The 27,580-nt window shown below is 36.2% G+C and overlaps 2 protein-coding genes across 2 annotated transcripts; both read left to right on the forward strand.

Annotated features, from left to right (window-relative positions):
• Nucleotides 1-2,556: 2,556 nt before the first annotated feature.
• Nucleotides 2,557-4,198, forward strand: LOC127620025 (protein S100-A1-like). Its single transcript, XM_052093091.1, has 2 exons — nucleotides 2,557-2,747; nucleotides 3,216-4,198. Exons 1-2 carry the CDS (start codon nucleotides 2,607-2,609, stop codon nucleotides 3,378-3,380), a joined length of 306 nt encoding a protein of 101 aa, XP_051949051.1. The 5' UTR covers nucleotides 2,557-2,606; the 3' UTR covers nucleotides 3,381-4,198.
• A 2,850-nt stretch (nucleotides 4,199-7,048) lies between these two features.
• LOC127620076 (sorting nexin-27-like) lies at nucleotides 7,049-26,905 on the forward strand. The gene is made up of 13 exons (XM_052093172.1): nucleotides 7,049-7,472; nucleotides 14,302-14,533; nucleotides 15,770-15,962; nucleotides 16,230-16,294; nucleotides 16,405-16,509; nucleotides 16,680-16,758; nucleotides 17,420-17,583; nucleotides 19,783-19,872; nucleotides 20,620-20,769; nucleotides 21,032-21,160; nucleotides 22,192-22,251; nucleotides 22,338-22,386; nucleotides 24,005-26,905. Exons 1-13 carry the CDS (start codon nucleotides 7,147-7,149, stop codon nucleotides 24,070-24,072), a joined length of 1,710 nt encoding a protein of 569 aa, XP_051949132.1. The 5' UTR covers nucleotides 7,049-7,146; the 3' UTR covers nucleotides 24,073-26,905.
• The last annotated feature ends 675 nt before the right edge of the window (nucleotides 26,906-27,580 follow it).

The raw sequence follows: 27,580 nt of genomic DNA on the forward strand, positions 1-27,580 counted from the left end.
CAATATTATTGGAGCCATAAACAACGCAGCATTCGATGCAATTGTTATAATATTGAACACGTGGTCATAACTGCAACTTCTAAACAAAACTTCTGATTGATGGCTCGGTTTTTCGAACGGGTTCATAGAACTGAACTGTCCAAACAAAATGATTCGCAAAATGAGTCAGTCTTCCCAAATGGTCTGTCTGGTGCCTGCATCCCGTTTCCGTGGCAACGAGCACGTCCGCGTCTGCATCAGCAGCACGCTGCAGGTTTTACCAGAGACTATTTAGCAGAGGGTCAATTCAGATAAAATGAATGGGAGCAATTGGAAGCCCCAACGGTCAAAGGATGTAGAAAAGGAAGTCCTTGGTAAAATGGCAAATCACCTTTAGATACAGACATCGCCTGTCCAACTCGAGAACGCGCATGCGCATTAGCTATACAAGCTGGGAAAGATGCGTTTCTTAGCGTTATCTGAGGTAAAGGCACACAATTTATTATACCAGTGTTGTCAGATTTTACTGCTGATTTGAAAAATTTTCTTTGGTTGTAATCTTGGCTAACCGTTTTGTAGATAGGAGCTGCACTTGTATGCTTAGGCTACATAGTTCCATAGAACTCCTTGGTTCCAAAGATGGCTGCCGAGTTGACTAAGTTGCTAAAAAGACTTTAGTATCGTCACAAATGAAATACAATATGGCTGCGTCCGTAACCAAGGGTAGCTGTCTTGTTGCCTCGCTGACCCTTCAATCATGATCTAACACTCCTCTACAAGCGTTTAATATGCTCAAAGTTGCCAGATAAATAGATGTGACCCCCCCGGCAAAATCTGGCAACCATATATGCGAGCCTGGCCCACAAAAAACATCGATAACTATCGGTGGTGCGATATTCTGCTCAACGAAATGTGTGATACAGGCCCGGTTCTAAGGGGGTTCTTGAGGTGCTAAGCGTCTAATTCCAGGGTAATATAAAAATATGCATAATGTTATAAATTTACACTCAATATTTAAAAAATGTATAATATATAAAAAAAATTGCGAGGCGAGATTTACGCTGCTAAATAATGCAGAAACGCGTCATCACAGTCTGTGAAAAAGGTCTATTGCCCAACTTCCCCTGATAACGCCTTCTCTTGCCCATGGGCTCGGCCATATAAAGTCTTGGAGATAACAAACATTTCTCAAATTCTTCTGATGCCCAAACGGTAAGCTCTTCTGTTCAACGTTTATTTTTATTTATTTAAGTTTTAAACTGGCTTAACAGGTTTGAATAGTGTAGCACTAAGTGTTATGATTAAAGTAAATGGTTGGAAGCCAGATTCAGCAAACAAATTTTACATTCATTAATACGAGGAGTGCATTTTCACATATTGATTTTCATTGCATTTTCATATTCCTCAAACTTTTCAAGACGTTTTCAATACAGCTAAACTGATTTAGTTTTCTTTATTTTCTTTTCTTTCTTTTTGACAGTATGGAGCAATTCCTCTGCCGCAGCACAAGCTTTAATATTTAACTATTCTTGACAATATATCACTAATTAATAGCTCACGACTTTGTAAATATATACGTTTTCTTACACTCTGTTTTGGTAATCTCATTGTGATTTTATTATCTTTGCTGATAGTAGGCCTACTGTCTGTGGTTTCCTTAACCATTCATGTTGGTTAATCATCATACAAGAACATGGCTTTCCATAATGTGTTGCCTATAGTTGCTATATTTGAGTTTATGTGTGAACATTATTGTAAACTTCAGCCATCAAAAGACATCAATTAAGGCATATGTGCAGTAGACCTGAAAAGTGTTTGGACAATTAGGCCACACTTTAAAAAGTATGAATGACTTTGCATTTCAAGCAGAACATTTCACACAAAAAAAGTTTACTGTTATATTTCATTATACACCTATATACCATTTATAATAGGTATAGGCTATTGTTTAAAATTATTACAAATATATATATATATGGAATTATAAATGTCTGCTTTTCAATTTAAAATATATTGTTAATCACTGTAGTAACTGCAAAAGGCCACATTAATACACATGTAGAGACACTCACACAAATACAAAACACCAACAGTATAACACATGTGACTAATATAATGCAATAAACATGAACTAAACTACATAAAATATAACACAGAATACCGAATGTACACAACTGATATAAAAATAAGAAGAAACATAACTATTCCCATAAAATATAATGAAATGTGTAGGGTCACGCAGGGACTTCTGGGAACGCCTGATTGTTGTTTTAAAATAATTTACCATTAAAAAGTGCACGTATTCTCTAGTTAAACATAATACAAGTTTTTACAGTTAATTATACATTAAAATAGTATTTTTTACATTTTAAAATATATAAAAATAAAATGACATGTATTATCTCATTAAATATATTATATTTTTTTACCGTGTGTGTTAAGGTAGCTACCTATTAACCAATTAAAGTTGTTTTTACTGTAGCATTTTTACATTCTTTTACTTTTAAAATTATAAACGAAATGTACAATAGGAAGACTACTTATGCTGTCCATCAAGATCAGTAATGTAAATATTATAATGCTTCATGTTGGCTTTTTAAAGTGCTGGACGCAAGCAGTGAGCCGTCATGCCGTCTGAATTAGAAAAGGCCATGGAGTCCCTCATCATGGTGTTCCACCAGTATGCTGGGAAAGAAGGGAGCCCTGGCACCCTGACCCGTCGAGAGCTCCGAACTCTGATGGAGAATGAACTAGCTGGGTTCCTCAAGGTAAACATCTCCTGTCCTTTTCTAAAATATTCTCTATTTCTGTTCTCCTCTTTCCTTTTATACTCACAGTTCAGCTCATTTGTGGAGGGAGGAATAACTGGACAAGCCAAAAGTTTTAGATTTTGTCTATTTTGTTGGAGTTAATTGAAATAAATGTTTGTTTATACCTGTTATTAACTGGCCATAAAGTCCAGCCTACTTAAATCACACTTATAAATCCCGTTACATTCGATACAAAATATCAAACCAATTGGCAGCTGCAAAATAATAAATCAAATGTATAGATGTTAAGAACCATCTTCACTTTTCTTAGAATTTTTTTCAATTACTTCTAACCAACTGGTCTCAATGTCGTTTTAGTGGATTTATGAAGTCCGTTCTCAAATTCACACAGGTGTCCTAGCAGAGTAGATCAAGTTTCAAGCCACTTTATAACGGACTCGTTTTACTTGCTTTCTTTTCCTGCAGTCTCAGAAAGACCCGACCACAATAGACAGAATTATGAGAGATCTGGATGCCAATGGGGATGGAGAGGTGAACTTTGAGGAGTTTGTGTCTCTCGTATTGGGTCTATCCATCGCCTGTGAGGAGTGCTACAGGATGAAATTAAAGAAGACACGAAGCTGGAAATGAACAGAGGGGATTATAAAGAGGAAAATGATTAACTCTGACAAATTACAATATTGATCCTGTTAGCTATTAAAATAACTGTGTTTTGTCCTATGAGTTCGGATTGGTGTTTGTGCATTGAGAAAGAAGGAAGAGGGATAGATATGAACAGTATCGTATGAGAACCATAAAAACACTTTTGCTGCCAAAGTACAATGGGTGTGTATGACTATGTGCTCTTTGCCCTACACACAGTATTCTTCAAGCTTCAAGTGTACTCCTTGTGTTTAAAGCTCAATTTAAAGCTTTTTATTTTAGCCTAAAATCTTCTGAATCTTCATGTGCAGAGCTTTCATTACTATGAAATACTACAAATATTGAAATCCTCGGTTTGGATATCTGGGAATTATGTTTAGTAATGAGTAAAATGTAGAAATTATATAGATGGAAAGGATTCCCCAACTGTTTATTTTTAGGCCAGATGGGTGGAGAGAGAAAACCGAGTATTATTCATACTATATAATTGTATAGTCCCTGCGGTGTCATATCTCTCTCTCTCTCTTTCAGTGTGTGTGTGTGTGTGCTGCATGGACACAATACTCTACTCTTGTCTTTACACTTGGGTGTGTCCTGCAGTTTAGCAAACCACTGTTAATGGTTACAATGCAAACACAAGTCTGCTTGGTTACTGGCAGTTGTACCCCATGTGTAAATCCACTCACATGTTCCAGACATTTTGGGGTCATAATTTCATTTAAGCTATCGAGACATATTTGTCCTATGTTGCAGTTAGTCAGAGCAAGCAAAACTCTTCCATATAATAAACCATTAATTTGGTGGAACCCTTGAGAACATGTTATTTTCTAGCATGTAATGATAATTAAGTTTAGTATTAAATATTGTATTATTTCTAATATATAATATTACTATTTTTATAAGCTGATTTTACACAGCCAAACTAAGAAATAAATAATATATAAAAATTTGATTAATCTTTAACCACTGGCACATGACAAATGTGGTTAATCATATCTTTCTGAAATGCTGATTTACTGTATGCTGGCTACTTTCACTGGTGCACCTCTACGCCACAATATCATTACAGTGTAGTTCACTTAGAGATATGCCAATGCAGCAAACATTCAGACAGTCAGACACTGTTTACACAGCTTTATCTACAGACAGCAAACCATGCCATTGCCCATTCACAGCAAAAAAGGATCCCTGTTGCAGGGTGGCTGAATAAAGGCCCTGATATACTTCTGGAAACCTTCTTGTTCATTCTTCGTTCAGGAGTAAAAAGAAGTTCTAAACAGCCGTGCAACGATTCACTGCTTGTGAGCATTCAGACACGGTCACACCGCAGTGGAAAACATTTAGAGGGGTATTTAAAGGTGCACTCAGTCATTTTTTTCCTCATTAAAAAACATCAATCTAAAGACATAAATTGTCATTTTTCAGTATATGTAAAAAATCACGACCACTCACATTCAAATGAAGACTCCAGTCATATCAGTAACCTTATAAAAGCTGTTTTATTCTACATTGAGGAGCACATTGGGGTGGCCATGTTAGAATCACACAAACAGCCAAATACAACTCGCTTAATCTCAGTAACCATCCTGTTATTGGACACTTTCACTCATTGATTAATGTAATCATGGCTGACTGTGAATACTACATTTCTACAATGACAGAAATGACTGAAAAATATTGATTTTAAATTATGCTGCATTCAGGACTCTAGGTGTAAGTCCAAGATGATACAAAGACAAAAGTTTCCTTTAAATATGAGGATGCTACTTGTAAAACATAAAATATTGTGACATTAAAATGTGTTAATCCTCATCTATGAGTAGAATTGACATGAGCTCAGTTAAAGAAGTTAACGTTTTACAACTCGATGATTTAAAGTAATATATATATATGCAGTAGAACATTTTTAATTTGTCTTGTCTCGATTGTGTATTGAAGATGCTAATGCATTAACAAACTATATGCGGCCATAATATATACCGATTACACTCTGTTATTGGAATTTATGATAACACTGACACAACTGCAAAGATGCGTGTATAAAAGAGTAATAATGGGCAAAAGAATGATGATAAGAGAGGCCAGATTTTACTTTGGGCAGATGTGTGAACGGCTTTCGCTGCTGATGGCTCATCAAGAGTATTTGAGTAGATTTGATTCCTTTTGTAGACTAATTAAACAACCTAAAAAAATCACATGACATTGTCTTGCATGTTGGTGTATTCATGTTGAATACTGACTGAAAAATGTAAACAAAGTAGTTGGTGGAGCTTCAGATCATACATGTTGATGACGTAGACCAATGGTAACAAGGTGTTTTGCAGCCGCTTAGACTGTTTTCTAAAAGTTCACCCAAGCGAGCTGTTCCAAACCACCAAAACGAATGCAAAAGCACCTTCTTATTGGCCAGATTTTGTTTTAAATTACATCATAACCATTCGTTCTTCAATTTGGTATAAAATATATCTGGGCCTTTAAGTAAAGTAATTCACCCAAAAATGTAAATTCTATTAATTATTAGAATAATGATGCAGCTCTGTAGGTCCTCACAATGCAAGTGAATGGGTGCCAAACATCACATAGGGCAGCATAAAAGTAATCGATATGACTCCAGTGGTTAAATCCATGTCTTCAGAAGCGATTTGATATGTGTGGGTGAGAAACAGATAAAAATGTAAGTCCTTTCACTTTCACATTAATCTTCTTGTTTTTTTGGTGGTTCACATTCTTCAGGAATGTGGGCAGGGAAAAGAATTTCTAGCAAAAATAGACTTAAATATTGGACTGTTTCTCACCTACACCTATCATATCGCTTCTGAAGATAAGGATTTAACCACTGTAGTCTTATGGATTACTTTTATGCTGCCTTTGTGTGCTTTTTGGAGCATCAAACAGCATCTGGCACCCATTCACTTGCATTGTGAGGACCTACAGAGCGAAGATATTTTTCCAAACATCTTCATTTGTGTTAAGCAGAAGAAAGTCACACATTTAGGATGGCAAATGGAATGTTGTATGCTCCTTTTTTAGCCACAAGCGAGCAGAAAATATCCATATACATGCACAATAAAAAAAAAATTATATCAAATAATGATAATAATATCAAATAAATAAATATATAGTTTTTAAATAAATAAAATTAACATTTAGTAAAATAAAAAAGTACATCAATAAAACCAAGAAGTATAAAATAAATAGAAGTAAAATAAAATAAAATAAAGCATAAAACACATAGATTGGCATTTAAAAGGGGTCGAATATAATTAATGCCATTTGTGGTTCAATATAACACTTTCATACTTTTAACTCTGCCTTGCAAAAAAAAATAAAATATATATATATATATATATATATATATATATATATATATATATATATATATATATATATATATATATATATATACAGCGGACTATTATGGTTTATATCAGTTTGTTTTTAGTTAATTATGTCATATTATATATATATATATATATATATATATATATATATATATATATATATATATATATATATATATATATATATATAAATGACATAATTACATAATTAACTAAAAACAAACTGATATAAACCATAATAGTCCGCTGGCCCTCTCTGAATTGGCCCAGTCCATACACTGAACACAGTCTGTAAAGGAAAGTGAAAGAAGTCTTTTGACGGTTGGGCGGCTCAAGCGTATTTCTGGCCTGTTGTTTTGAAGGTTCAGGCCTACGGGAGGAGAGGGGGGTGAGGGTTAAAATCCGAGTTAAAGATGGCGGAAATCGAGGGAGATGAGACTACTCGGCCCGCTTCTCCGTCGCTGCAAATCCCAGCGTCCCGCGTTAACGAATCCGATATGGTTGGGTCCGGTTCTGGCAGCCAGACGCCGACCATGGTGACTTCGGGTCCGCGGATGGTTCAGATTGTAAAGTCAGAATCGGGTTACGGTTTCAACGTCCGCGGTCAAGTGAGTGAAGGCGGCCAGCTGCGGAGCATTAACGGGGAGCTGTACGCTCCTCTCCAGCATGTCAGCGCCGTGTTACCCGGGGGTGCGGCGGACCGGGCCGGTATCGTTAAAGGAGACAGAATATTAGAGGTGTAAGTTGTTTATTTCGAAGTTTATTTTCATTTTTGCTGTCTGTCCGTTACAATGTATCAATCTCTCCCAGCGTTCTAGCGTCGCTGTTACAATCACTTGTTACAGTCTACATTGTAACATTGTTGATACATTGTTATCCGTGAAGACCGTGTTCTTTACGTTTTCAACACACATAACAATCTAGCAAAGGGGTCAGTTGACATGTTGAAGCTTTCTTGGCCCTGCATGCCAACACGTCCCCGCTACGTCAATAAATAGATCACTATTATGTAAGAGGATATATGCTCTACAAATCTATCACTGGTGTATTCCGACATTCCTGTTTGCTGTATGTGATCAACATTGCATCTTAATATGTCTCATATAAATCTAAAAGTGTCTCGCGCTCAATGACTTGTTGATGTTCCACAAAGAAGCATGATCAGTGTGATACATATGTGATATATTCAGTCTTGTGCTTGCTTATTGATCACGGCAGCTAATGGATGTATTGTTTTACATGTTATCATCCAAAATAGCTCTTCTGGAGATGGATGACGTCAGTAGTAAGCTATCTTAGCCTGGAAAGTTCACTTGACTGATACTTTAAAAAAAAAAGAGTTTATTATGTTATAGGGCTCCAGACTATAAAAACAATTACATGGGAGCCATTGGCACCTTAACTGAAGCATTAAGGAGCCAAATGGCTGTTTCTAGTTCCAAATCATATAATTGCTCGATTTAGATTGTTGTACAGAAACAAGAAGCATAAGAAAAGTCAGCTGATAACCCACTGATCTGAGGTTTGATAAACAGTATATATAGTTGAGAAGATACGCACGTTTGCATTCCCCTTTTGTCTCATCAATGTTCACACCCATTTCATAATTTGACACAACCCGACTGTGGCCAGTTATTTAAATTATTGTCGCAATCAATTATTTTAGTCGCATTTGTGACCATTTTAGTCGCAGTCTGGAGCCCTGCTATATACAGGATATCAGCTGTTTAATTGACATGGTTCACTGCATTGAGCCACTATGTCAACACTGAAAACAGTTATTATTAGACAACATCTCTACAACAATGATGGTCCCGCTTCAGTGAGTGTTTTGCAAACCCTCTGGATGTTGTGCTAATTTATACGAGTTCTGTGTTTTTTGAGCCAAGCCGTTGATCATAATAAGATGAATCTCACAAAGACTGTAAAGGACATGTACAGGTGATGTTTCATCCCAAAGTACAAAATAAGTTAATAAATAAAATATAGGCTGATTTTTGCGTTGTGAGAGAACTTTAATGACAATCAACCTTTAATCTCATTATTGTAATGTGAAATTTTAAATAATACATGAGTATATTATATACAGTACTGTGCTAAAGGCTTAGGCACATAAGATGTTTCACAAAAGCATTTGTCTTAAGGTGATTGTTTACATCTTCAGCGTTAGTGTGTCAAAAATAGAAAATATTAGAATAGAAGAACAGGGAGCCCTGCAACAGATGTCATGGCCCTCACAGTGTCCCCCACTGAACATCTTGTCAGTGTAATTACATAAAGAGACAGAATCAATTGAGACGGCCTAAAATGAAGAACTGTAGCGAATTCTCCAAGATGCTTGGAACATCCTATCTACCAACAGCCAAGAAAAACGGTGTCCAGGTGAACCTAGGAGAATTGGTGCTGTTTTAAAGGCAAATGTGGTCACAACGAATATTGATTTAGCTTTCTTTTTTTTTTTATGTTTACTGGACTTTGTATGACATTAAGTGATAAATGAAAACGATTTATGTCATTATTTTTGAAGACATCGTCACTATGCAAAATTTTTCACAAGTGCCTAAAACATTTGCACAGTTCTGTACATTTTTTTATTTAAATCATGGTGGTATTTGTTGTACTGGCTTTAATTTATGTGAATTTTCATAAATAAAATCAAGTAGTCCAGGATAAATTACAGTAATGCGAATCTATGAGAATAAGAAGTGCATGATTTTGACAAAAATAATAGCTGATTATTTCTCTTGATATTGTAATTTTAATTAATATCAAGTAATAAAATGTACATAAAAAATTGTTTATTTTGGATGGAGAAACTCCATGGCTTATATTTGTTCTTATGTAGACTATACATCTGAAACAAACTGAGAACTGCTTATGGAGTGCTTTATAGCTGTTTTATCAATAAATGAAGATGGTGCCTTAGGGCTTTTAACAGCGCTGAGAAATGTGAATTATTTTCCTGAAATATTACCATTTTTAAATCGACATTGTCTCCTACGTCCACAGGAAAGTGCAACAAATAAATATAAACCAAGCGGCACAGTCGTGGCGTTAATTTATTTGCAAAGTATATATCTGGCTGTTAACAAATCTGCATAAAATGAAAAAGATTTACCCAGTTCATACTCTCAAATATTAGGTACAAAAAGTAAAACAATAAATGAAATGCTTCTATAGATGGTTTTATGTTAACTTAATGTTGCACAGTAGCCTATACCAGTGTCAGAATACTACCACGGACTCAAGATTCATAATACTGGTGGTACAACTGTTTTTCATTAAACACATTTATACATGCCTATTGCTTGTGCAGCGAGACTCTGATAACAGAGCAAGGCATAGTCAAAACACAACCACTTTCGTTGGCTGTTCACTCCAAATACGACCATCTTTTTATACAAGTATGAGCTAGACCAGAGGTTTTCAATTGATGAGGCACGCCTACCCTGGGGGTTGCCAGAGAGTCCCATGGGAGGCGCGGGTGGGTGGTGGTAACAGTTCACGTCTGTACACTTCTGTCCTGCTAGCTTGTGTGATAAAGTATGTGTTATGCATATGCGTGTTGCAAAATTTATCACTTTGTAGTTTCTACAATACAAAAGTATACTGGAGAGGAGGCAGATTCTGGCCCAAGCAAAAAAAAAAAGAGGAGGAAGTATGATCACGAATATTTAAAGTTGGCATTTTCGTGGACCGGTCCCAATGATGCGCCGCTGCCACAGCGTCTCATTTGCAAAGAGGTGCTTGCAAATGATAGTATGAGACCCTGTAAGCTCTGGCATCACATTGAGGCCAAGCTCTAGTGGCCAAGCCACTGGAATGTTTTGACTGAAAGCTGAAATAATTGCAAACATAAAAGAGAGTAATCCAGACTTATAGCTCTGTTAATACTAAGGTGACTGAAGCATCATAATCGTGTTGCTTTACATACAGGACCACCTCTCTCGAAAGGCTTTTTATTTTTCCTCATCCCCTTCACCTCCACTTACTTTTGTGAGTGCGGGTTTTCCGCTTTGACCCTGCTTAAAAGCAAATACCATTTAAGGTTGCAGGTGGAGGACGATTTACATTATTCCTTTCTAACTTGCAGCCCTGTATCGATCACCTGTGCACATCAAAAAGTCGGACTAATTGTTCCCACTGATGTAGGGATGATGAAAATGAAGAGGCAAAATCGGCAATCAGATTTTCTTCTTTTCTTTTTTTGCTTAACGTAGACCTATATGGAAGTGATTTTTACACATTTGATACTGTGACAAAACAGCGCTGACCATAGCTGATGTTGTTTGATGTCTGATATTGATGTTTTCAAAGTTGATTGGCTTAAGTAGCCTAAAATCTCCAAAATGGCTCATTTCAATTGATATAACATTAGTAGCCTGTGGCTGTTAATGAACATGTTTCCAGTTTAGTTATTTGACCGTCGAGGGTTATCTGTTCAGTGATCAGAAAATAAAGTTGTCCATTTTGTTGGCTCTTTGGTTATAGGGCTGTTGAAAATACTTTGTTTTTTGAATGTGGAGGATTCTGTTCAGAAGGCTAATTTTAACAGCTTCCCAATTGCTTGAATGTGGTAAAAATGTTTGGCAAAGTATGCAAAAATATATGTGTGTATGTGTGTATATATATATATGTATGTATATGTTAAAAAAATATAACATGTTTCAAAATGAAACTGAATATAAAATTGAATGTTGATAGCTTAATAAAAAAGTTTATCTTTATAAAAAGTTTGTGGGTCGGTGGGTTTGTGTGGGTGGGGGGGTGTTTGTGGTGTGTGTGGGAGGGGGACACGGCTGAGCTAGACGGATGTCTTTGACTGTTGCATCGAATCTCGCAGTTTTTTTCAGCATCTCATGCAGTAACAATGGATTTTTAGATGGCGTGGCCATTTAAAATGAAATTCACCTTTTAAAACAGTACTCAAATTTCTAATTTTAATTTGACAACCTTACAGAACCTTTAATGGTCAATTTCAAGTGTAGTCCTTTTAACAGCTTGGAAAACAAACTGTTATTTCATTTTGAATAAATTATACATAGACGCGAGCAATGAACTTGTGATTGATTACAGTGCTCAACCGCTGCAAAAAACATGTTAAATAGAAAATTAAAAAAATTAAAATGTACGCAACAGGAGTATTGACGTGGACCGCTATAATTGGCACTTCTCAAGATCAGTTCATTGTGACAGCTGTAATTGTAATCTCAATTATTTATTAGATTAATTGTGCAGTCCTAATGAGAATCTTCAATGAGAATTACAAACAAACTCAAAAGTGAGAAGTCCTTAAATTTTATTAATTTATTACACAATGCAAGCAATCTTAATGGTCCTAAAAGTAGTTTTTATTTAGGCTACTTTAAACAATTTAATAAACAATTAAAAAAAAAATTTTGGGGGATGTAATATAACCTGGACATGTTTTCCTGAGATTCACCCAATTACTCTTGGAGGTGTGATGGTAACATGATCTGCGTTATAGACATGAGTATGATTAGGGTGTCTCATGGGAAGATAAAGTGTCACCATAAAAGTTGATTCAACAAAATGTGCTTGTGGTATAGTTCTTCATAATATTAGTTCCTGTTGATGGTTTTCTTTTGTTGGTTTCCATCGATCCATTTTCCCAGGCAGTCGTTATCACCTGAACTCAATGTACTATCATCTCATTTGTGTGTAGCAGATAAACTGCTGTCTTGTGTATGTAAACAAATAGACCATTTATCATAGTGTCACCGTTCTTGTACTGCTCACTACTAGTGTCAGGGCACTACAAGTGAAAACGCTATTTTTGTTTTTACAGTCCCTTATAATGTTTTATTCAGTATTATCTGAAACCACCCCATAGTCTTGTCACTCACTGTATTCTTTGAAGTGTAAAAGTTGACATTTATTCACAATTACTTTGAGCTGTATACACAATAATGTACTAGATTAGTTGTTGCTCAATGTATACAACTTCCTCATATTACATTCACTGTTTCCCGAGAAACTCCTTTAAGGAAGGAGTGGGATAAATTATGAGTGTTTGGCTGTTTTCTGTACAGTCTTGGGTTGACTTCTCCCTGGTATGTTGTTCAATAAAATAAGAAAACATATTAAATAAAAAAAACAACATGCTAAATGTGTTTTATTCTGTCACTTTTTTTTAATATGATAACAGTACTTCCCATCTGAAAATGAGAAGTTGGGCCACTTATCAGGAAATCATGCCTTGTTTGTAGTCATTAGTTGGTCATGTGTATGTCATGTTGCAACAGTTTGTTCCTGTTTCATACTCATTATTCAGCACATTCAAGTTATTGAGCATGAGATTTTACATTTGAATTGGATTAAATTGAGATAATAATAAAAAGTGGGAGATCAGCGATAACGCTTGATTCACACATACTCTGTGATTGGGGCATGAGCTGCGTGTTTTGTTTTCAGTGCCCATACTAACAGGTTACAGCCTTTACATTGCGTGCATTTAACTGAACAGCTCTGGTTACGGTAAAACATTATTTTTTTTTAAACGGGAGATTATAGAAAAGACACAAAAGCTAAAAGTTAAACATTTTGATACCTACGAACCTACAATACAATACAATTCATAGGTCTGGATTCAAACAAGCACAAAATGACTAAAAGGATAGAATAAATAAATTGCAGGACTTTTGCCAATGTTATGTATATATAGTTATATAGGATGGGCTTTACAACTTTAACCAATCACGACCAAACGCACTGAACAAAATGCACGTACACGGCCCGACGTTGCCGTTGGAACCTAGAGTTTTTTTTTCTTCACAGACACAGCTCTGACTCGCAGAAGGCCACTGTGAAAGCCCAATGCGACCGCGTTGCTGCTCATGTGCCACTAACGCCTCGCTCACTGAGTTTGTGTGAATCAGGCATAATGAAGCAAAATGTCCCATCTATGTAAAGTTACACTAATTTTCACTCCATTATTTGTCCTTTTAAAAATCCCTATTAAATTGTAAAATCATAAAATGCCTTTATTTCATTTGTATATCACATTTTTGTGTAGCCAAAACAAACTTGAATTTGGTTCTACAGTATTATGGGATGTTGCACTGAACAGTGTTTTAAACCAGAATCAGCTTGTTCAAATGGTCATCTGCCTGTTCAGCCATAGAGGTTTGTCTGTCACCTCTCCATCTATCTGTCTCTATTGGTCACTTTTGCATCCCCTCGTGAAATATACCTCCCCTCACTGTCTCCCTCCATCTGTTGCCTTGCTTATGAATTAGTGATGGTGGAAATAAGTGAATAAGTGACGGACAGATGGCATGTGCTGTGTGTGTCAAGGTTGATGGCTCATGTGTGCATATGCAAACAATGATTTATAACTATGTTGAGCTCCCAATGACCCTTAACCTTTATTATCTGAAACTCCCGTGAAATAAAAAAGAATTCCTTCAAAATTTAGATCATAACCACAGACAGCATACACTATGTCTTGCGAATTTGGAAGGTGCTAGCTATTGCAAATGCTTTTTTATTTGTGTCATAATATTTCACCCCTGAAACATGACCAGTTTTCTTCATCTCTCCTGCAGTAATGGTTTGAGCGTGGAGGGGGCAACACACAAGCAGGTGGTGGATCTGATTAGGGCGGGAGAGAGGGAGCTGATGTTGACCGTACTCTCCGTGCCGGCACAGGAAGCTGATGGGCTCGATGCCGGTGAAGAAGGCACTGCATCATCTAATTATGATTACGCTGACAAGCAGGCAGTCCCCATTTCAATCCCTACGTACAAACATGTGGAACAGCACTCTGAGAAATTTGTGGTGAGTTCGGCATGGGACACTGTTGATGTTATGTGGTTTAGCTGTTAAGTCTCAATTGTTATGCTTGTAAAAAAAAAAAATAAGAACACGTGTCAACATTACCAATTTAATTCTACTGATTGGGACACAACCAATCATGATCTTCACAGGATCAGTTAAAGCGTAAAGCCTTAAAGAGTTTTGATCAGATTTGTAGAAAAGAATAAGAAATACAGTGGAGGTTGTAACTGTAAGACACTCAATACTGGTCATCGGCAAATGTATGAAAAGTAAAAAGCTTCCCACCACATTTAGTTCATCTATGGCAAGAGAATGAAAATAATGAGCTTGTTTACCAGTAAGCTGTTTACTTGGAGAAAGCTGCTTAAAGGACTAGTTCACCCAAAAATGAAAATTCTCATTATTCACTTACCGTGATCCCATCCATATTCTTGCTTCAGCAGAACACAAATGAAGATTTTTAGAAGATAGAGTTCTCTCAGGTCTATAGGTCTATTGACAGCCCTAATATATATATATATATATATAGATATATATATATAGTCTGGGGGACTCTCACTCACACACATATGGGCAATTTAGAGTCTTCAATTCACTTAACCTGCATGTTTTTGGACTTGTGGGGGAAACCCATGCAGGTTTTGACTCGAACCCAGCACCTTCTTGCCGTGAGGCCACCGTACCGCCTTCGGAATGACTCATTACCGGCCATAATTCATGTATTCTACATAGAGAATATATTAGAACTTAAAAGTAATTCAATTAATTGATAGTTTGTAACTGTAATCTGAGTACAAGAATTTAAATTGGAATGCATTACACTACTTTTTTGGCTAAAAAAGTAATTAGATTACAGTAATTTACTTTTTTAATTGGATTACACCAAACACTAGTTGTGATTCTCCTTGGAGCTGGTTTGTTTGTTTCCTGAAGGATTTTATGAAATTCCTAAGAAAAATACTTTCAAAACCAAGACGGCTGAAAAAGTGGACTGTCACTGTTGCGCTCTTTTTGCAAAGTACATTTGTTGTAAGTTGTTTACAAATAATTTGAAATTCTTGTGGCCGACATTTACGTAGTTTGTAAAATGGACATAATTTGTTGGTTTGGAATGATTATAATTCTGGTGGCCGTCATTACAAAGTACATTTATGAAGTTTGCTGAATTTGTGTAATTAACACCGTACACTTGTGAAAGTTGTTTTATGATGTGAGCTCTTTCTCTTTCTGTCTTAGGTCTTTAACGTGTACATGTCAGGCAGACAGCTGTGCTCAAAACGTTACAGGGAGTTTGCAATACTTAATCAGAACCTGAAGAGAGAGTTTTCCAACTTTACTTTCCCAAAGATACCAGGGAAATGGCCCTTCTCTCTGTCTGAACAGCAGCTGGATGCACGCAGGAGGGGACTGGAGGAGTATCTGGAGAGAGGTGGAAATTTAATTCCTTTTTACATATTGCTTTATTTTTCTGATTTATATGCACATGATTTATATTGCTTCAAGCATTTTTTTGTTTAGTCATCTCTCTGTGCACATATGCAATAAACCCCATGGGAGTGGTTTTGTACTCTTGATTTCTTTATAGAGTGTCAGGGAGAGTTTGTGGTTGATTCATTATGTATAGGATATGATGTTGTTGTAAGCATGATTGTTATAAATATATATCCTGTCTCTTTCTTTCTCTATTTCTCCTTAGTGTGCTCAGTGCGGGTCATCGGTGAAAGTGACATTATGCAAGAATTTTTGTCTGAATCAAATGAAGTATGTGTGTGTGCAAATACTGAATGCAGATTTGCATGAATATTTAGTATGAAATAAAGCTAGTTTGCTCAACATCTCTCTCTTAGTTTCAATGTGTTGTTGTGTTAAAGAACCACAATGGTGTAACGGACGTCGAGTTACGGATAGTGCTACCTGATAAAACCACAGTCTCTGTGAGGGTCCGGAAAAATGGCACCACTGACCAGGTTTACCAGGTAAATCCTCACCTTTTATGCATTCATGCATAAATATCCACTCAACAACTCTATATTCATGCAGCACTGAATATGCTGAAACTCAACTCAAACACCTCAGTGGCCTCTACTATGAGAAACATATAGGGTCAATTTAGTGAAAAGTATCCTTTTTTTGCTCTCTTTTTCAGGCTTTGGTCATGAAAATTGGAATGGACAGCATCATGGCCAGTTACTTTGCACTCTTTGAGGTTATTAACCACTCCTTTGGTGAGCAGTCTCTCCATCTTTCTTTTAAGTGTGTGTGTTTTTCTTAATCAGTTGAAGCTTCAAAGGAAGAAGCAAAAACATAATCAGTATCATGAACAATTAAACTTTATACTCCATTTCAATCAATCAATCAATCAATCAATCAACCAAATAAACATTAAGTACAGTTTGACCCTGTTGACAAGCTTTGATAAGGTGCAATTGAAGAGATTTTGCTCATGTTTTTCTGTGGTGTATTTATTGTTTATATATATATATTTGTATTAAACACATAAAGATTTACTGTAATCTTGCTTGACGTTTTTTTGTTCAATTCACTCTTTCTAAAAATGTGCCTTGGTAACCGTTGTTTCCACCTAAATACAACGGGTACTACAGTTACTGTTACGACAATACAACAGTAACTTTGAATTAGCCACAAAAGAAATGACAGTGAAAGTTTAATTTACAGCATATCCCATGTAATTGTTTTTATTTTGTTTTATATATGGCATTTTAGCAAAGTATGATTCTGCTTTATGAAAATACCAAAAGTCCCCGAGACTATGAGAGCCTAAAAGAATAGGATTTTATATTTGAAAGGAATGCTTTACCATTTAAAAAATGTTACTCTCTATTTCTGTCTTTCTGTTTGTCTCACTCTGTGCGTCCCTTTTCTCAGTGCGTAAATTGGCTCCTAATGAATTCCCACACAAGCTGTATGTTCAGAACTACACATCAGCAGTGCCCGGGACATGTCTCACAGTACGCAAGTGGCTCTTCAGCACAGAGGAAGAGGAGCTGCTGCGGGACAACCCCCTGGCCCTGCACTACTGCTTTCATCAGGTCAGTCCTATCAGCTTTAGATAAGTATGGCACTGTTCACTTCATTGTCCGCTTAGTCTTGTTAGATCTGGTTCTACTTCATTCTACAATTCTGAAGCTTTTCAAAATGTTCACTTATAGGGCTCTGTTTTCCTGATTGTGCAAATTGCAGTGCAACACGCTATGACCATGTGCAACGTCTTATCCCATTTTCGTGTGAGCGCTCATTCTATGCACCATTTTCGTGCCAGCGCAACTGGATGTGGGTGGGAGTGTTTACATTACTGTGTGAGAAGTCGTGCAAACTGTGCGTGTATTGTGTACAAATGAAGAGGCACAAAGCACAATTGGCTATTTTCCTAAGAATTTGTTCATTGTGCTAAGATGTTTTAATAGCACCTCTTAACTCTGCACAAAATCCAAATTCAGTTCCTGGATTTGCGGTTTGGAGATTTCACCAGCAGCTGGTAATAAAGTTCCTGTCCAAATTCTGAAAGTACAGAACATCAAATTATGTCCTTGATGATTACCGTTTCATTTCAAATTTTCTCCCCCAATTTGGAATGCCCAATTCCCAATGCGCTCTTAAGTTCTCGTGGTGGCATAGTGACTTCAATATTAGTGACCTCAATCCGGGTGGTGGAGGATGAATCTCAGTTGCCTCCGCATCTGAGACAGTCAATACAAGCATCTTATCACGTGGCTTGTTGAGCGTGTTACCGCGGAGACCTAGCATGCGTGAAGGCTCACGCTATTCTCCGTGGCATCCATGTACAACTCAGAACGTGCCCCACCGAGAGCGAGAACCACTTTATTGTGACCATGAGGAGGTTACTCCAACGTGATTCTACCCGCCCTAGCAACCGGGCCAATTGGTTGCTATGGAAGCCTGACTGGAGTCACTCACCACGCTCTGGATACAAACTTGCGACTGAAGGTGTGGTAATCAGCGTCTTTACTTGCTGAGCTACCCAGACGCCCCCCTATTTTTTCCCAATTATTATTATTATTATTAGTATTATTATTATTATTATTATTAAGTCACTTTAAAAGTGGCTGGTGGAAGGAGAGAGTAAAATGTTTGAATTTGGTATTTCTTTTTTTTATTTTTTTATTTTGTTTATTTTTTGTTTTGTTTGAAGTGTAATTTGAATTTAGAAATATTTTTGGTTACATTTTTTTGTATTTTAATAAATGATTTACATTTTTCAATATCAATGTCGACTGGTAGAAGTGAAGCGTGTGCCGATACAATCACTTTTAATACTAGCCATGATTTGTGTGTCAGTAGATGAAAATGATTAATAATATTTACATTCTCTGTAATTTATCGGAGCCTACATCCACATCCTGAACCACATTTTCCATGTGTATAAAAGGAACGTGTCCCATTTAACATGGATGCAAAATAATGTGAATCCATATTTTTATTCTTCTAATTCATCGCACACAGTCCATTTACACTCAACTACTTATGAATCTGCTGTCTTTATATCGCTGGTGCTTGACAGACAATGGACTGTATAATGGACGGAGATGGTGCCGGAGAAGAAACTCCATTGACCCGATTAGCAACTTGCATGTATATTTTTGCCCAACTCACTTGTGCCAACACTTAGCGCACGCATGCATGAAAATACCAAAACTTCATGGCCATACCCATTGACTTCTTATGAGTTAAGGTATTACGCTGCGCTTAGCGAATGCATGCTTAAAATAGGGCCCATAATGTTAGTGAAGGTTTCTTGCACCAATTACCCCCTTTCTAACCCTTAGAAGAGCATTATTGGCTACTGTCCCTTTAAAAATTCTGTATGTAAATGATCTCTAGGGTAGGATTGGAAATGGTGCCTTGCAGTGTGAACATTGAAGTATGTTTACATGGCACATTGAAGACAGAAGAGCAAGGATACTCATGTTTTCCATGACATGTCCTCTTAACTAGATAAATAAATACAAATAATGGAATTTGTACTGCTAGCAAAGTGTCAGGTTAATGCATTATCTAATACTGCACATCCTTGTTTAGTGCCACTTTTATTTTGCATTTTATTTGCTATATTTGCATAGGTGAATTTAGATAAGATACCTTCATTTGTGGCCTGAAAATATATCACTGGCTTGCATTCAGACTTGACTTACCCCAAACTTAACCTCATATGATCATATCAGTTAATGCCGATCATCCTTTGCTTTCTAATGTTTTTCTCTTTTGTTCAGGCACAGGATGATGTGAAGAAGGGATTCATTAAAGCAGAGGATAAGGCGTACCAGCTGCAGAAGTTGGCAGAACAGAGGAAGATGGCAATGGTCTCATCTTTTATCTGTTGTAGAATTTTAAACCGACCTGATTTTAAATATAATATCACTATTAAATATATCTGAAATATAAAATGCTTATATTTAATATAATATTAAGTAATATAATATATAAATATAATAATAATATATTTATTTAATAAAATAAATATAATTTATATTAAATAACTAATTTAAAATTAAATGATAAAATATAAATTGGTTGTAGCCCAAATGTAATTGTAAAAAATATCTTATAATTTATTGGAAAAGAATAATAATTTATATTAAATATGAAATACTATTGTTCTGTTCAGATTAGTATTATTAATAATACAGAAGTGCTATTGTGGGAATTCCACAAAACCTGTCAAGAACATGTCCAGGTCACAATACACAGTAAATTAAAAGAAAAAATAAATAATATTTTGCTTAAAGAAAATTAAGCCTATTTTTTAGGATGATTAGATTTTTTTTTATTGTATTTTTTTTTTTAGACATTATTTTCATGACAATTTATTACAGTATCCCACCAATTCTAATCTTGATTATAAAAATAGGCTTCACTTTCTCTCGTTTTCTTAATTGTTCCTAATTTTTTGTCTTTTCAAAATACTTGAAATGTGACCTAGACAGATAAAACAGAAGAAATGAGGCAAATGTTATACTTTTTGTCACGCGACAATGCCCGTTAATAATGTGGAATGTAAATGTACTCTTGTTCAATACAAAATAAACAAAATGTTCTTTCTGTTTCAGTATTTGAGTCTTCTGCGCTCATGTGAGGGGTATAACGAGGTGATGTTCCCTCACTGTGCATGTGACTCACGGAGGAAAGGTCATGTGATTACAGCCGTCAGCATGAAGCATTTCAAACTGCATGCCTGCATGGAGGATGGCACTTTGGAGGTGGGTGGGACTAACTTGACTGATTGGTAGCCATAAATATTATATTTACAGTGATATGACGTAGGTGTAGGTCTCACCGTCAAAGTAAATTGATACCATAGAGGGCAACTTTTTTTTTATCTCGGTGTGTGTGTATAATTTGGAAGTTTAGAAGGTTTAGATTGCATGTATGTGTATAAATACTGTATATATGAAAACATATGGGGGTTGCTTGATTTTAGTGTGTTTGTGTGTAGTAACCCTCTGCCTCTCACACACACAGAATCAGGTGATTGTCTTTGAATGGTCAGAGATGCAGAGATGGGACACCGATGAGGAGGGTATGGCCTTCTGCTTTGAGTACGTTCGAGGGGAGAAGAAACCTCGCTGGGTCAAAATATTCACTCCTTATGTAAGTCGCATGCATACATATTAAAAATATAGTTCACCAAAAATGAAAATTCTCATCATTTACTACCCTCATGCTATCCCAGATGTGTATGACTTTTTCTTTTGAGATTTTTGAAGAAAATATTAGTTCTGTAGGTTCATACAATGCAAGTGAATGGTGACCAGACATTTAAAGCTTCAACAATCACATAAAGGCAGAAAAAAGTAATCCATATGACTCCAGTGGTTAAATCTATGTCTTTAAAAGCAATATGATATGAGTGAGAAACGGATCAACATTTAAGTCCTTTTTTACTCTAACTCTCCACTTTCACATTCTGAAAGTGAAAATGAAGATTTATAGTTATAGTTTGCGTTCCCTAGCAAAACCTATTGCGAGGGCACGCAAAACTATTGCTTGGACATGCAAAACTATTGCGAGGGCAGGCAAAACTGATTCTAAAAAAAGTAATATGGATTACTTTCATGCTGCTTTTATGTGATTTGTGGAGCTTCAAAGACCTGGCCACCGTTCGCATGCATTGTGAGATATACTTTATACACATATGGGATGGCATAATGGTGCGTAAATGGTGAGCGAATGTACCTTTAGAGATAGCTTAGCCAAAAAGTAAATAATTTACTCAACTTCATGTTGTTCCAAACATGTACGACTTTCTTTATTCCATGGAACACAAAAGGAAACGTAAGGCAATGTGTAAGCCTCAGTCACCCTTCGCTTTCATTGCACTTGTCTTTTTTTTCCATTCAATGAAAGTGAATAGTGACTGAGAATTACAAGTTGCCTTACATCTCCTTTTGGATTCCATGGTAGAAAGTAAGTCACATATTTGGAAAAACATGAAGGATGTAAATTACGACAACGTTTCATCTGTGGGGTTAACTATGCCATGTCTGAAACAATTCTCAGAATAAAATATTGTTAAAAATTGTTTGCTAAAAATGTAGAGAGAATATATCAGTGCTCCATTAGCTTGAAAACCGAAATAAGCCAGTAATGCTCTGACTGTGTGTATATGTGCTTTCTCTCAGTTTAACTACATGCATGAGTGCTTTGAGAGGATATTCTGTGAGCTCAAATGGAGGAAAGAGGTATTTGTTAACATACACGCATTTCAGCCTTTGTTTTTGTACCTTTCTTGTTTGTTGCTAATGTGTTTCTTTTGGAAATGTTACAGGTTGAAGAAGAGGCCTCAGACAAAGACAATAAGAACTGTAGTAATAATGGTAAGAACCAAAACCTTCACTCTCTCACACACACACACACACACACACACACACACACACTTTTCACACTTTGGGTACACGTTTATGGGATTACTCATGTGATGCGCACAGAAACCTGAAATACTGGTTTCATTCTTACCTCACATACACTGGAGTGTGAATATGAACTCGCATGTCATGCATGTGATCCTCATTTGAACAGAAAGGTCAAATAATGGAAATGTATTCCTTCTATTATGTAAAACAAAACACAGGAAATGCATTGATTTAAATGCACTGTATTATATCACTGGTTAGAAAATACTGCTAATGAATATCGTGAATGTTTATTATTGAAAATTTTTCATTTTGCAAATACAGAATATAATCACTATATTTCTTATACAATAGAGGGTTTTATTGAAGCATGTGTTTAGTGTTACATACGTTTCTACTGAGCCACTTAGAGGACAGGGCGGACATTTTTTCTGAAATAGTTTTGTGTGCCCGCACAATTAATTTACCATGTTTTTACTACAGTAACCATATTTTAACCATGATATTCGTAGTGAAACCATAGTGATAATGCAGGAAAACAAACTATGGTAAAAATCCTAATTTTGTGGTTATTATGGTTTTACTATACAAATACCATAGTTTAACTATGGTTTTACTAAAGTAGTACCATGAATTTATTATATGGAACCATGTTATTCAGTTTTTTCTTTTTGGCAAAAATCGGGCAACTATTTCCAGAACAGTTTGGCGGAAATATGGTTTTACTATAGTAATATTGTTGCAAAACCTAGTGAGAGGGGACCCAAAACCTAGTGCGTGGGAACCCAAAACCTGGGAACCCAAAACCTATTGTGTGGGCACGCAAAACCTAGTGCGTGGGCACGCAAAACCTAGTGAGAGGGAACCCAAAACCTAGTGCATGGGCATGCAAAACCTAGTGAGAGGGAACCCAAAACCTAGTGCATGGGCATGCAAAACCTAGTGCGTGGGCACGCAAAACCTAGTGCATGGGCATGCAAAACCTAGTGCGTGGGCACGCAAAACCTAGTGAGAGGGAACCCAAAACCTAGTGAGAGGGAACCCAAAACCTAGTGCGTGGGCACGCAAAACCTAGTGAGAGGGAACCCAAAACCTAGTGCGTGGGCATGCAAAACCTTTGTGTGCGAGGTCACGTAAAACCTATTGTGTGGGCACGCAAAACCTAGTGAGAGGGAACGCAAAACTATTTCTAGAGAAAATTATTGCCCTGTACTGAATTGAGGAAATTGTATTTTCTTTGTTTAAAAAATTCAGATCTACACAGTAAAAAAAAAACTAAAAACAGGTGTCTTAGATTTTATACTGGTCCTATTGGTGCAGATTCAGCATCACACAAAAAGTTTAGTTAATATCTTTGTTGAACTAACATCTTAAATACCAATCTTTTCTTTTATGGTAAAACCTTTTTTTTTTTTTTTTGTTACAGTGAAAAACATTACTTGCACATTTAAAACATCCCAAAAGAAGGCAGAATTTATAAATCCATACAAAAACTTAACACAAATAAAAATGTAATTATAAACTTAAATACAAAAATAAAAAACATGCACCAATACACAAATAAAACATCTCTTGTTTGCAGATTACCTCTCCCCACTGGAGCAACAGAAGGGATGGTGCCACCTAGGGGGTGAGATTGCAACTTCTTAAAACTCCTCTCTAAGTCCCCCTGTGAAACTGCATAAATGGCGCGGGATTATCACACTATAGAGGACCCCCATAACGACCATGTTACCACGGCAACACCCCAGCAACGCCATACCAACCACGTTTCCACTGAGACAAAAGTGTGCCTTTTCAGATGCAGAGCGTTCCATATGGCAGCCACGTCACCATGGCAACACAAAAGGCCATTATGATCATCACGAGATAGACGCATAATAAGATACCAGGCCGTTTCAGCCAGATTAAAAGCACCAATGGGATCTGCTGTCATTTTATCAACTTGAACACAAATGCATGTAAAAAAACACATAGGACAAGACCTAGAGTTCTTCTATGCCTGCCATTGGTTCAGGAGACAGGCTCTTCTTACATTCAACTGGTTGGAATTTCAAGAGCATGAGCTAAAGAAGGGGTCTATCGACTCTTGATCAGGGCAGCACAGTAAAAAACAACACTTTGTGATTTGGAATGGCAGCCACTATAAAGAAATATTAATATACTGTATATGAGAAGAGGAAAGCCATGCCTTAAAAAAACATAGAAAATAAATTAGTGGAATAGCACGGTTACAAGACGGATGATTGGCATGGGAGTTCTTTTAGGGGAAAGATGGCACTGCGTAATTTTCCCAGTATTGCTGACTAAAATAAACTTGGATAGGGAACACTTTTACATTTATTTTAAAATAAAACAAAATTAGGAGTAAACAAGTACATGGAGGCAGTTACATGGGAGCTTTGTCTTTGCTTTGTGTGTATGATTGTGCATTTAAGGATAAAAGGAGAAAAATAGAAAAAGAAAAAAAAAAGAGAGTCAAGATTACAGACATTTTGTGTTAATTTAAGTGTAGTTTTCGCAAGCTACCTGTAGGGGGCGTCCCATGAAAACAAAAAGGCTTATGTATTTGAGCCATATTCATTCCAGTCAGTATGTGGCTTTGAAAGTGAGTCAGTTTTGTTTTTGTCAGTTTATTTGTATTTTGCTTTCGAGGGAACATGGCTGTACCGTAAACGTGTTCGTTTTAGTGTTATTTATCGTCAAAGAAAGAGTGTAGCGGCTTGCCTGGGATCAGTCAGTTATCCTGGTTCAGTAGCGTACATGTTTATACAATCTGTAAAAATAAAGAGAAATTCAAGGGACAGACTGAGAATATTGTGATCTCAGAAGAGTTTTAACAGTGTTTCCTAACATGACCCGAGGCCATTTGTCGCGATTCATTTATACATTTCCCATAATGTGCTTAAATAACCAATTTATTCAGGGTTTTTTCTTTGTTTACCATCTCTTACTTTTTGTACCACCAACTCAAGAACAGATAACTTGAATTTTGCTTGGTGAAAATATTTCAACAGCTTGGCCAGGGCTGGGGTGTTGGGGCATTTGACTACTAATGACACCCCCTAGTATCCTAGTATCACCCCTTTCTTAACAAACATGCATGTTTAATGCAAACCAGAATCTTTCACATTCCATTCCAGCACAATACTGTGAGAAATCCACTCATCCGCATCCAAATGCCCTGATCAATGAATGAGAATGTTTCTGCGTGTGCTGCCGTCTGATTGCTCTCTGGTTAGAGTCGAGGCTCCCTTTACGACCGCATAGTAGCAAACATAATCTTTAGTCTAAAACCTATTTACAAATTCAACTTCATTTGTGTCTTCAGTCCTGATGATGATTTCCGTGATTAGTTCAACCAGTCTATCAATGTGAATGAAGAAAAAACAGCTTGTGTATATTGTGGTTGTGTAATTTGTCATTTTGTCAGGAGTGAAGGTGTGACACTTTTACTGTTCGCAAATGTCAAAAATTCCCTAAACTGTCCGACCATTTAATGTTCACCAGCGCTATAAAAATATGCATTGTTTGGTCAGTCTTTCTTATTTTGTCACTGTGCAGGAAACTAGAATATGAATGTACCAGAATGTTTTTAACATGGAGAATTATTAATAAGAATGCTTTTTGTTATTAACGTAAAATTGCATCATTTTAAGATCATAATTATACTTAAATTTAAAACTTAAGACACTAACCCACTGTTAGCCTCATTCTGAGTGTTTTTGCTTCAAGGAATGTTCTAGATTCAATCAAAGTTAAGCTCAATCTACAGCATTTGTGTCGAATTGTTGATCGCCATGAAAATTAATTTCAACTTGTCCCTCCTTTTCTTAAAGAAAAAAAAAATCTGGGTTACAGTTCGGCACTTTCAAGGGAAGTGAGTCGAAATAGTTTTTTGTGGTAATCAACATTATGCCACAAATGCTGTCAATTGAGCCACTATTAGTGAACCCGGAATATTCCTTTAACTTTAGGGCTGACCTGAAAAGTATTAATTTGAGTGTTTCACCACGTGTTAAGGAAATCTGTATTTGAGTCAAGAGGGACGACTGATGAGTGAAAGTTTAACTGCTATTTGTCTGTATTCTGCACTTCATCTGTAAATTTACTGTTTATGTGTAGTACTGACACAGTCTTTGTAGGCTTTCTGACAAAATAAAAACATTAATTTATTTTTCTGCTAAATCAAGGGCATTGAAAAGGCCTTTGCTGTTGTGAGTTTCGGGAGGGGCTTTGTATGAAAAAAGATATAGGCCTTATGCATAAGTGAAGGAGATAAAGAGGGTGCATTATTTCATGTAGCCTAGCTAATGGCATAAATTTACAATATCGGGATACATTAGTTTTATATCTAAAGTGTGTGAAGGTTAAACTAACTAGTTATCAAAAAAAATTTAAGAAACATAATGTAGGTTGAAACATTGTAACATACTATTTTAAATAAAATTATCTATTGAGAAATGTGTTTCATTCTGGGGTTTTTTCTGCTTCCTCCTCCTCCATTGTTCAGGGTTCCCAAGGTCATGGAAAACCTGGAAATATCAGGGAATTTTAAAATTTCCAGGCCTGGAAAAGTCAAGGAAGTAATATAATTTTCAAAGTAATGGAAAGATAATGGCATTGTTTTTTTGTTTTTGTTTTCTAGTTCATATATTTGTATTTATTAAACTCTGTCCTAAAATATTTAATCTGGGTGTAATGTTGCTTGCATTTGTTTAAAAACACATTGTGAAGAGTTTAATATATATATATATATATATATATAATGTTATTTATAATACCTGACCAATGCTTTCACTGTTGAACTTTTGGAGCGCACCCGGGTTCGAATGATGTCAAAGTTTGGGTAGTTTGGATAATGTGGTGAACGCTGTTTTCCAAACTCCAGTGTGCACCAGAGTATGCTTGAAAAGGTGATCTGGGGAACAGTTCATGTTGATTATTATGACCTAATGCATTTCTTATAACTGCTTGAGTCCAAATAAATCCCCTTCAGTAAAATATAACCCAAAGAATATGACGTGAATAGTGACCAGCAGGGGGAGGGTGGAGGAAACGAACTTTGGTGTGGTCCAACAACCCTTGTGTGTTCACACTTGGCAGGTTTGGTTCGATTAAATCAAACTCTGTTGCAATTGCTCTGAGTGTGAATGCT

Source organism: Xyrauchen texanus, chromosome 26 (assembly GCF_025860055.1).
Source record: "Xyrauchen texanus isolate HMW12.3.18 chromosome 26, RBS_HiC_50CHRs, whole genome shotgun sequence".
In the NCBI taxonomy this organism is placed as follows: Eukaryota; Metazoa; Chordata; class Actinopteri; order Cypriniformes; family Catostomidae; genus Xyrauchen; species Xyrauchen texanus.